Source organism: Lipotes vexillifer, unplaced genomic scaffold (genome assembly GCF_000442215.2).
Source record: "Lipotes vexillifer unplaced genomic scaffold, Lipotes_vexillifer_v1.1 scaffold1, whole genome shotgun sequence".
NCBI lineage: Eukaryota > Metazoa > Chordata > Mammalia > Artiodactyla > Lipotidae > Lipotes > Lipotes vexillifer.
Window position 1 is genome coordinate 1,282,853 of NW_006779068.1, and position 12,413 is coordinate 1,295,265.

A 12,413-nucleotide genomic window follows, 5' to 3' on the forward strand; every position below is an offset into this window, starting at 1 on the left:
CCAGGGAAGCCCAGCAGGCAGATTCTTAACCACTGCACCACCAGGGAAGTCCCAGGGCTTATAATTTTCTGCCTGTACAGAAATGATGTAATTAGCAGAATTAAATAAGACTAGAGAACCAATGAAATTAATATATTATTAAGCTTACTTTTAATATTATATCAAAAGTTAACATACCCTTTAACTTTTTAAAAAATATATTTATTTATTTATTTATTTATTTTTGGCTGCATTGGGTCTTCGTTGCTATGCATGGGCTTTCTCTAGTTGTGGTGAGCAGGGTCTACTTTTCGTTGAGGTGCACGGGCTTCTCATTGCGGTGGCTTCTCTTGTTGCAGAGCATGGGCTCTAGGTGCGTGGGCTTCAGTAGTTGTGGCTCGCAGGCTCTAGAGCACAGGCTTAGTAGTTGTGGTGCATGAGCTTAGTTGCTCCGCGGCATGTGGGATTTTCCCGGCCCAGGGATTGAACCCATGTCCCCTGCATTGGCAGGCGGATTCTTAACCACCGTGCCAAGAGGAAAGTCCAACCTTTAACTTTTAACTTTATCTGACCAGTGCTTTTGGCTGCTGAAAGAGAATTAGTGAGAATTCATTTTCTCAGTGCTCAATTTGAATCAAGGTAAGAGGGTATGGCCACTGGAAGAAAATTAATTTCATATAGATTTACCTGACTGCAAAGTACAGTTCTGTGTAGGTAATACTTTTCCATGTCTTTTTGCTCAGTTTATACTAATACAACCAGGTGGATAGAAAACACATTTCTTGTGAAAAAAATTTTTTGTGACACATATTTACAAGAACGTATGCCCTCAAATTGAATAGAATTAATGTAAAATTTTTCTCAAACTATCATGTTGGTTTCTTTAGGATAAAAATTTAGTGGGTTGAAGCTTTTGTTTTTTCTTTTTATTTTGGTGACAGTGTAGAGTATATGAGGAAGAGGGGGTTTTATGTGTAAACAGCTCAATAGTTTTCAACCAGGTCAACTATTCGTTGAAAGCTCAGAGCTGTTCTCAGTTTTAATCCTAAATGTAATCTGAGCTGGGGAATACAAAAGTCCAAAAGAGAGGAGTAGTTTAATCAAAAGAATGGTGGAGAGCAAGTTCTCAGCAAGAGAGTGGTTCTCAATAGGAACCACCTCGCAGCATTTGGGGTGGGATAGTTCCTCATTGTCTGAGTCTGTCTGATGAGTTACAGGAGGTTTAGCATCTCTGGTCCCAACCCATTAAATGCTCATTACATCTCCTTATAGATGTGGTGACCAAAAATGCCCCACACATTTCAAATGTCCCAAGGGTCAACCTCTAGTTGTGAATCATTCTTAGAGGGACAGCACTTTACTCTCCCATAAAATGGGGATACATTTTACCTTCTTCAAAGTGTCATGAAGGTTTTTGAGTTAATGTACACAGAGTGCCTAGAACAGGGCCAAGCACATGATAAATGCTCAATAATTATGAACTATTATCATTATTTCAACTCCACAGTGCCTTTAATTTGTTAAGCACTCCATTTATTTAGCTATTATTAATATAATTAACTGTTATTGTTGGATGATTAGCTCAAGGATAGTCATCTCAGATGGGAGTAATGTGGTTGCTGGTAAGTCTCAGGGTGTGAGACAGTCTGAAAAGGGATATTCATTCAGCAAAAAGTTAGAGTGAGAAAAACTTGGCTGGATAAACCATCCCTCAATATATGAGAAAACTGTGTACCTTTGAATCTTTCATTAGCACTTAATTAATGCTGACAGTTTATAAAGATGTAGAGGGACACAGGAAGGGCCTTATGTCCCAAAGTTTGCTCTTAATTTAGTTGTAAAAAACAGGCTCCACACAGGAAGGGCTTTGCAGTGTCCAGTATCACACTTGGAACACTAACTACTAATTTTGTTGTAGGTAAAGTAACCACCTCTTTTCTTTTAATCAGCATTTTTTGTAATATATCTCATTCACACTGTTGAACACAAGTATAGCAGAATGTATCTTCTCATGCATAATTTCTTTATAATCTGAGTTTTTCCTTAGCTATGTATCCCCTTTGTTTAATTCATATAAAATAAATTATAAAAACATTACAGGAGGGCTTTCATAGTGGCGCAGTGGTTCAGAATCCGCCTGCCAACGCAGGAGACACGAGTTCAAGCCCTGGTCCAGGAAGATCCCACATGCCGCAGAGCAACTAAGCCCGTGCACCACAAGTACTCAGCCTGCGCTCTAGAGCTCTCATGCCACAACTACTGAAGCCCATGTGCCTAGAGCCCGTGCTCCACAACAAGAGAAGCCACCACAGTGAGAAGCCCATGCACCGCAACAAAGAGTAGCCCCCACTCGCCACAACTAGAGAAAGCCTGCACACAGCAACGAAGACCCAATGCAGCCCAAAATAAATAAACTTTTTTTTTTAATTACAGGATACATTGCACAGAAGTTATTGCAGTTGGTGTTGATGTGAATGAGCCTTGAAAATAATATGGCAGTTCTAATAAACAACACTTACACACACCTTGCAGCACATACCATGGCAGTACCATTGTTTTGGACCTTCTGAGGGAGCAATAAAATGCACTTTCACTATGACTATCTGAAACACTTGGGGCCAGATGTATTTTGAAACTAAATATTCAGAATATAGAAGTGTAGGCATGGAGAAAATTTCCCCTCTTCCCTTCTAGGTTCTTTGGCTGGCCTAATAATTAAATTGAAGACAGATTAACAAGAGAAAAACAAATTTCATTTCGTATGTAGAAGGGCAGAGGCAGGAATGTAACACCCTATACCAGGGAATATGCAGCTTTTAAGATTTTCTTTCTTAGGATTAAAGAAACCCTTTGAGGGACTTCCCTTGTGGTCCAGTGGTTAGGAATCTGCCTTCCAATGCAGGGGACGCAGGTTTGATCGCTGGCTGGGGACTAAGATCCCACATGCCGTGGGGAACTAAGCCTGCAGGCCACAACTAGACAGCCTGCGTGCCGCAACTACTGAGCCCACAAACTCTGGAGCCTCCCCACCTCAACTAGTGAGAAGCCCGTGGGCTGTGATGAAGAGCCTGTGTGCCTCAACTAGGTCCCAATGCAGCCAAATAAATAAATATATATTTTTATGCTTTAAATATACTTTTATTTCTGTATTTTTAATCAGTCCAAAATAAATATTTTAAAAAATAAAATAAAGAAACCCTTTGAAAACAGCATACCTGACTGAGTTAAAGCCTATCAGCCTCTTCTTATCTTGCAAGATTCCATCTATGCATGTAAATTATGTTTTCCCCACTAAGGATATTTACTTAACCTGGTTCCAAAAAGAAAAAAAACTATGTTTATACCTTGGATATCAGGAATGTTGGGTTAATTGCTTCACTTCTCTGAGGTGCATTTATAAAAGGGAAGGTGAAAGGTGATAAATTAGCCCCATCAAAAAAAAAAGTCCCCTTCCTCAAGATATCATACTGCCATCTGCTGGAAAATGGTAATAATATTGATAAATATAAAAACCTACACTGACTACAATTTAAGTAGTGCCTCCTAGAATTGGATCACCCTCAAAATCCAGTTATTTCAAATAATAATAATAATTCCCAGTGACAAGTACTTTAGTTCATTTTATTAGAATGAAAATAAGTAGATCCTGCCTGGGAACACTAAATAAATTACATAATTATTTAAAGGAGTCTATGCTTGTGCTAAAATTTCTACCTTTGACAAATAGCCTCTGTTTAACTTCATATCACAGAGAGTCAGACTAAGCAGGAGAAAACTCTTTGCATTGTTTTCTTCAGTTATCATACTGGCTATATAATTTCACATGTAATGTGAGAAAATAGTAATATTTCTGTAAAACTGAAATTTATAAGTTGTTGTATCCTCATGGATGTGGAAGAAATAAAGATCCATATTGTGTTTAGATATACTGTATTAAAGGCAATTAAAATTTTTCCTATAATGATGGTAAGTGGTCAATTTGCTGCATGTCCCATAAGAGTTAAAAGCAATTTGTATATATTTGCTTAATTGGTGGATGCTTATAACCCAGGTAGATGGTGTTATCCCCATTTTACAGATAGGGAAACTGAGGCACAAATATGTTATGTCATTTGCTCAAAGCCAAAAGCCTAGGAAGTGGATTGCTACACAGAGAAAGAGAGAGAGTCAAACAAATGAAATATTATCTGTGCTTAACAAAGACTCACAGAATATTTATGGGATGAAATTAGTAAGACAAGATTGTTCAGTTCCTAGTTTTTAAAAATGTGACAAATACAATTTCTTAGGACAAAGTTGACAACTTAAGTTGTCAAACTATTGTAAACTTTACAGTTAAAGATTACCTTTAAAAGCTTTAGGCAAACACATTTCTCAGAAGCCTTACTTTTTTTTTAAACCTTCTGTCAGTAACCATAATAAGAGCATCCATAATCACACAACAAGGGATGAGTCTATGTAGTTATTTTTTAAGAACAGCTTTATGGCAATTATTCACATACAATCCACCCAGTTGAAGGGTATAATCTGGTGTTTTTTAGTAGAGTCACACAGTTGTGCAATCACCACCACAGTCAATTCATTACACCAAAAAGAAACTATGTACCCATTAGCAGCCACTCCAACCGTAGGCAGCCACTAATCTACTTTATGTCTCAGTAGATTTGTCTATTCTGGACATTTCATTTAAGTGGAATCACACAATATGTGGTCTTTTGTGTCTGGCTTTTATCACTTAGCATAATATGTTCAATTCATGTTGTAACATATAGTAGTAGTTCACTTCTTTTTATTGCCAAATAATACTCTATTATATAGATATACCACATTTTATTTATTCATTTATCAGTGATGGACATTTGAGTTGTTTCCACTTTTCAGCTATTATGAATAATGCTGTTATGAACATTCATGTACAGGTTTTTATGTGCACTTATATTTTAATTCCCTTGAGCATACACTTAAGAGTGGAGTTGCTGGGTCTTAGGGTAACTCTATGTTTCACCTTCTGAGGAACTGCCAGACTGTTTTCAAAGCAGCTGAACCATTTCACATCTCCACCAGCAGTGTGTGAGGATTCTGATTTCTCCACAGCCTCACAGACATTTATTTGTCCCTTGACCATAGCCTAATTGCCCTGGCTAGAACTTCTAGTACAACGCTGAATAAAAGTGGCAGGAGCAATCATTCTTGTCCTGTTCCTGATCCTAAGAGGAAAGCATTCACCATTAAGTATGTCATCTGTGGGTGTTTTGTAGATGCCCCAGCAGGTTTAGGAAGTTCTCTTCTATTTCCAGATTGTTGTCTGTTTTCATCATGAAGGGGTATTGAATTTTGTCAAATGCTTTTTCTGCATACATTGAGATGATTGTGTGGTTTTGTCCTGTGTTCTGTTAATACAGTGTATTATATTTATTGATTTTTGCATGTTAAGTCAACATTGCATTCCTAGGATAAACCCCACTTGGTCAGGTTGTCTAACACTTTTTTATATGTTGCTGGATTCAGTTTGCTAGTATTTTGTTCAAGATTTTTGTGTCTATATTCATAAGAGATACGGGTCTATAGTTATCTTTGCCTGGTTTTGGTATCAGAGTAATACTAGCCTCACAGAATGACTTGAAAAGCCTCCCTCCCCTTCTTTTTTTTTTTTTTGAGTCTTTGTCCAGCTGACTGACTTTTGCATATACGTGTGTGTGTGTGTAAGTGTAAGTGTAAGAGAGAGACAGACAGAGAGAAGAGATTCCTTCTCACCACACTCTCCAAAATATATTACCTTTTTTTCCAACTGCTGGATTCCCTCACCTTGTGTTTCTTGGTTGTAGGCTGATCTTTTTTCACAGCTCTCATTCATCAGGGCACAGATTTGCCAGTGTTACTTCACTTCAAGCAGAGAAGAATGTTATTTATTTCTGAGTTCTATTTTATACTCATACTATTTATAACATTACAGAAATCACACCAGTCATTCAGGTGTCAAATTGAAAGTCAGATGACCAGGATAAAGACTTTATGGAAATTAGTAACTCATAAAACAGCTTTTATTTCTTTTCCTATAAAAGTCCTAACATAAACATGCAAATTCTGCTGTCTTTTCTTTTGTTCCTTCACAAAAGAATCTATCAGTACTCAATACATGTAAATGTGTTTATTTAAAAGGTAAACACTCAGCAAAATTAAAAATAATTTCTATGGTGGTCCAGGGGGTAAGACCCCACGCTCCCTATGCAGGGGGCCCAGGTTCGATCCCTGGTTGGGGAACTGGATCCCACTCGAGCCCTGGTCCGGGAAGATTCCACATGCCGCGGAGCGACTGGGCCCGTGAGCCACAACTACTGAGCCCGTGAGCCACAGCTACTGAGCCTGCGCGTCTGGAGCCTGTGCTCCGCAGCAAGAGAGGCCACGACAGTGAGAGGCCCGCGCACGGCGATGAAGAGTGGCCCCCGCTTGCCACAGCTAGAGAAAGCCCTCGCACAGAAACGAAGACTCAACACAGCCAAAAATAAATAAATAAATAAATAAATAAATAAATTTAATAATAATAATAATAATAATAATAGGGCTTCCCTGGTGGCCCAGTGGTTGAGAGTCCGATGTGGGGGACACAGGTTCGTGCCCCGGTCCTGGAAGATCCCACATGCCGCGGACCGGCTGGGCCCGTGAGCCATGGCCACTGAGCCTGCGCGTCCAGAGCCTGTGCTCCGCAACGGGAGAGGCCACAACAGTGAGAGGCCCGCGTACGGCAAAAAAATTAAATAAATAAAATTAAAATAATAATAATAATTTCTATGGGATGGGATTTCGCTGGCGGCCCAGTGTTTAGGACTCCGTGCTTCCACTTCGGGGCACAGGTTCGAAACCTGGCCAGGGAACTAAGATCCCACACACATGCCGCAACTAAGAGGCTGCATGCTGCATGGCCAAAAAAATAATAATAATAATAAAAATTTCTATGGCACATAATTATAACAATAATAATAATATATATTGTGTACTTACACCAGACTACAGAGTTTACAAATTATGCATTCAAGTTTTCTGGCAAAACAACCAACCCTACTATGCAAAGTAAAATCTTCAGTTTCAGATAGAAGACAGAGATTGTAAGAAGAGAAATAAGGCAACTACTCTTAGTCACTGTAGAAGATTATATATTATTTATATATAATTATAGAAGATTACAGTTAACTCAGCAAATCTCTCTTGAATAAGTTCTTCACAAATGGAGATTAAAATATACGCTTAAAATGAATAGTAATTTTAATCTTTAAAGTGCTTTGCATTTAATAATTCGAAGTACCATGTATCTTAAATAGTTTAAGTCCTGCTGTCTGAAATCCAAATACAATTTAAGGTACCTCAAGCCTCAATAGCTGAGGGAAAATGTAATGGCAGAGTTATACAAAATTATCCACAATTTAGTTATCTTTTATTGGAGGGGGAGGGCAGACCAACCTCAATTGTCCAGAAAAAATACACACACACACACACACACACACACACACACACACACACCTGTATGTATGTATGTGTGTATTTACATACACACACATACATGTGTATGTGTGTATAAAATTTGGACATCATTCCCTATTCAAATGATTCCACCAGAAATGTATTGAGTGTGGCAATTAGTACTATATGTGGAACATATACATATGAAGGAGACAGTGTTCTATTTAATGTTTTCTGGAGGTACTATCATGAAGAAATTGGTAGACATACTTTGGGGCTTAGAAAATGTTTATGTTAAATGGGAATTGGCAAAGTCGAGGTTGGAAACTCTCCTAAAGGCATTATCTCATTTATCATAACACTTTTGCCTCTAAAACAAACCTGAGACACGTTCAGTACATTTTGTTCTCATCCAGTTTTTAGTTTTATCCAAAAGTTTTTCCTATTGAAGAGCTTTTTGAAATCAGCTATGTGTATGGTATTCATGTATACTAATCAATTATATTTAGTCTTTTCAGAGCAAATTTACTTAATTTTTAACAGAAAAAGAAAAAAAAAGTCCATTTCATTGAGATTGTATACAATACCAATAATAGAATATTTAGGAGATTTTCCATCTCTTTTATCAAAAATTCAAATGTCTTGGCTTTCAAATACTGTGTTGCATAATTACCTGGATTTTCACTTAAAATTATTGCCCAATAGTCTGGATAAGTCAATTCATCTTCAGCTATAAGCAAGTACAATCTGTTATATGTAATGAAACCTAGCTAAGAGGATTTGTATTCAAATATATCCTGACTCTGAGATGAAAGAGTTGCTTTTGCACATACAAATACAAATTTGTAAAGCAGATGTGTTTGCCATGTAGAAGAATTTTGGTCATAGGAATTGGACCACAGTTACCCAAATGTTAACAACAGCTAACATTATAATACCTTGAGCATTAAATTCACTGTCCTACTGAATCATCCAAATGTCCCTAGGAGACAGGCATTGTTATGCTCCTTTTATAGATTATTAAATGGAAGCTTGCCCATATTTGACTTGTGTATAATGCATGAGAATTTGGATGGGTAAATATGCAGAGCATAATTCTTTTGGAATGATGTACTTTTTGATGGACTCACCAGAACTGCTGCAATAAGAAAACACATTCCAATTCAACTTGTAGTAATGGAAACATGGGCTCTTCTGCATTTTTAAAACATATACATGTCCAAATGTGAATGGGTCAAGCTCATCACTGGCATTGCCTTGAAGTCATTCAGAGACTTTCTTTTGCCTTTGCAGGTAGAACGGGAAAAGGCCATTCTTCTGGCCAATCTCCAGGAGTCACAGACGCAGCTGGAACACACCAAGGGGGCACTGACGGAGCAGCACGAACGGGTGCACCGGCTCACGGAGCACGTTAATGCCATGAGGGGCCTGCAGAGCAGCAAGGAGCTCAAGCAGCTGGATGGGGAAAAGGTCCAGGACTCGGGAGAGGAGACCCATGACTACGAGGTGGACATCAATGGCTTAGAGATACTTGAATGCAAATACAGGGTGGCAGTAACTGAGGTGATCGATTTGAAAGCTGAAATTAAGTCCTTAAAGGAGAAATATAATAAATCTGTAGAAAACTATACTGAAGAGAAGGCGAAGTATGAGAGTAAGATCCAGATGTATGATGAGCAGATTACAAGCCTTGAGAAGACCACCAAGGAGAGTGGAGAGAAGATGGCCCATATGGAGAAGGAGTTGCAAAAGATGACCAGCATAGCCAATGAAAATCACAATACCCTTAATACAGCCCAGGATGAGTTGGTGACATTTAGTGAGGAGCTAGCTCAGCTTTACCATCATGTATGTCTGTGTAATAATGAAACCCCTAACAGGGTCATGCTGGACTACTATAGGCAAAGTAGAGTCACCCGTAGTGGCAGCCTGAAAGGGCCTGATGATCCCAGGGGACTTTTGTCTCCACGGTTAGCCAGGCGGGGTGTGTCATCCCCTGTAGAAACAAGGACCTCACCTGAACCAGTTTCAAAAGAAAACACAGAGGCCAGCAAAGAACCAAGTCCAACCAAGACTCCCACCATCTCTCCTGTTATTACTGCCCCACCATCATCTCCAGTATTAGACACAAGTGACATCCGCAAAGAACCAATGAATATCTACAACCTTAATGCCATAATCCGGGACCAAATCAAACATCTGCAGAAAGCTGTGGACCGGTCCTTGCAACTGTCTCGTCAAAGAGCTGCGGCACGGGAGCTGGCCCCCATGATTGATAAAGACAAAGAAGCCCTAATGGAAGAGATCCTCAAGCTTAAGTCCCTACTGAGCACCAAACGGGAGCAGATCGCCACACTGAGGGCAGTGCTGAAAGCCAACAAACAGGTGATTTCATTCTACTAATGAGCCATGCTAGCCAACACTTTAGTTTATTCCTAAATGTTTTTGAGTGTCCACCACCATCAGGATGAGAGTTCAGATTCCTGGTCAGTAGAGGAATAAAACAAACTATGGCCAGAGCCAGATCAGAATGTAATAATTTCTTTGAAGTGCGTGAATGGATGAAACAGGAGAGTAGCTATGCCCCACTAAGTAGAGGTAGAGGTGAGGAAATTAAAGCAGGAACAGAGAAGATCCAGTTGCAGATGTAGAAAGGCAGTCCAGGCGGTACTTACCTGGAGCCCAGCAATCACTGAGTGTAGAAATAGGAGATGGGGGGATGCAGAATAGTCTGGCATGGAAGCTTACACTAGGCAGAGACAGCAAGAAAGGCACCCTGGCAGGCAGCTAGAGCAAACAGAGGGGAGCTCTCTAGAGAGAGAGGTAGAGATAGAAATAAAATAGAATGTGCACTAACTCTGCCACTAACCAAATGTCTGAAATTTGGGTCCACTTGGGATGTTAATTCACCTCAGTCAGAGCTTAAGCAGTAGAGAATTTTTCTTAACCATAGATCTTGTCCTTCTGGCATACGTAGGAACGCTACCACATGATCCTACCTAACTCCTAGATCTCCTTGATGTCTGAATTTGGTTTTCACCCTCAAGCTTTTTCTGGATGACAGTGCTATGACATATAGGTGGGAAAATATTTTTAACCTCTGTTATTTTCTCTGGAAAGTGAGACTTGAAAGATACCTTTGAGAAGGGTGCTGAATAAAGGGTATTGATAAAAAGAAGCAACAAAACATCAAATACCTTCCTGCAAATGTGAGCAATGCTAGTGTTGGAGAGTGAAAGTTAATTTCAGATTCAGACTTCCTTTCCCTTTTGCCCTTAACTGGGGGAAACCATTCCATTATCATGCCATCTACATTGCAGCTTTCTTCCATCTTTATCTTCAGTTCCCATAAACCTGTTGATAGAATTTGGAGGTCTATACCACAAGCAGTAATAATGTTTGCACTATTATAAACATGTTTTTTACAAATCTAAAGGCAAAATAGGACCTTATTTTTGTGCTGTCACTTCAGGGAATTAGAAAAGATTAGGGTGAATGAAGAATTTGTGAGAGATCTGACTCCAGTTTGAGGTCAGAATAAAGAATTTGTTAACATATCCTTCCAAAGACCCAATGATTTAGTGGTCATGAATAACTAATACCGTATTAGATAAGGCTTAGAAGACCTTCATCAAGGACATAATATCCTGGGCATTCTTGGTCAAGCCATTCAAATAACTTCTTTGACTTCTTCCTGAAGTTTGAATATTACTGACCTAGAAACCTAGATCTATAGAAGTGTCAAGATGCTTAATTGACATAGAAGTACAGATAAGCATGGTTGATCAGCCAAGAGAGACTAATTTGTCTATAAGCATTCATTGATTCCGTATTTCATGGCAGGTGGTAAGTAGGGATGCAAAAATAAATGACTAGTAATCTAGTAGAATTTCAATACATGCCTGTAACTATTTACAAGATAGTACCTATCATTGAGCATTTTAGAGTGATACAAACAGTGCCATAGGAATTCAGAGCAGTTCAAAGCATTCCTGGCTGAATTTTTATTTTCATAGTAGTTTGTGGTACCATTTGCATTACATTAGTGTCACAGCCCATATGGTCTCAGTAAATCAAATGTAAACACATTTCTAGCCATGCCTTTAGTTTACATTTTAATGTTAGGGCTATTGCTGTGATGCTGTGTGCCATAAATAGCTCAAGTCTCTACAGATGACATCCACTATATTTAGACATTGTGGAATATTTATTATTAAGGCTAAGAATTCTGTCATAGAGGAAAAAAAGAATCTTCCTGTTTTTATTAAAACAGGAATTCTGCATTCTCTATGACTTTTAATATACCTTAAGGTTTTTTGTAAGCACAGTGTCTTCTGATGAGATCAGTAAATGTTTACAAAGGACCATCTGTATACTAAACTGTGATGGATGCTAAAGATTCAAAGAAGGCCAATATATGGTCCCTGCCTTCCAGAAAAAGACTCACAGACTTCTGGGGATGTCAGAATAGAACAGATAATTACAGTTTGATGTTGTACATGCTGTAATCCAATTTACAGGAACATTGCAAAGGAAGTAACTAATGTATCCTAGATCTAGACCTCTGTGGCTGGAAACAAGATTTTTTATTTAGAAAATCAACTTTGGGAGAATGTGGTGAATGCAGACGTCAGCAAATCTGCTAATGGGTTAGAGATACTTACACTTTCTTAATTCCGAAAAAGCTTTGTGCAGTTTTGTGGACAAAAATCTACAAACATTGCTGAGTCCTTTGGGGCATTTTTCACAATAAATGAGTTTGTACGTCTTGCTCTCTGTCACTTCCCTCTCTTTTCCCCTTAGATAACTGACCATGTAGCTCCACGTGTTTACAAACTTGTTACATCTACATTTTCACAACTTAAACTTAACTATCTGTTCTAAATGATCATGTGTCTAAATTTTAAAAAAATCAAACAACTGCTTTTTTTCCCCAGGTCACTTTCTGCATTCTGGATAACTTTCTGAATCTATAACGT

At 38.6% G+C, this 12,413-nt stretch overlaps 1 protein-coding gene across 3 annotated transcripts in view; it reads left to right on the forward strand.

Annotated features, from left to right (window-relative positions):
* Positions 1–12,413, forward strand: part of BICD1 (BICD cargo adaptor 1) — a 209,476-nt gene that overhangs the window by 146,596 nt on the left and 50,467 nt on the right. For all 3 annotated transcript variants that reach the window (XM_007452181.1, XM_007452182.1, XM_007452183.1), the window contains exon 5: positions 8,728–9,819. In XM_007452181.1, the coding sequence (XP_007452243.1) occupies positions 8,728–9,819 (1,092 nt within the window). The remainder of the gene's footprint in view (positions 1–8,727; positions 9,820–12,413) is intronic.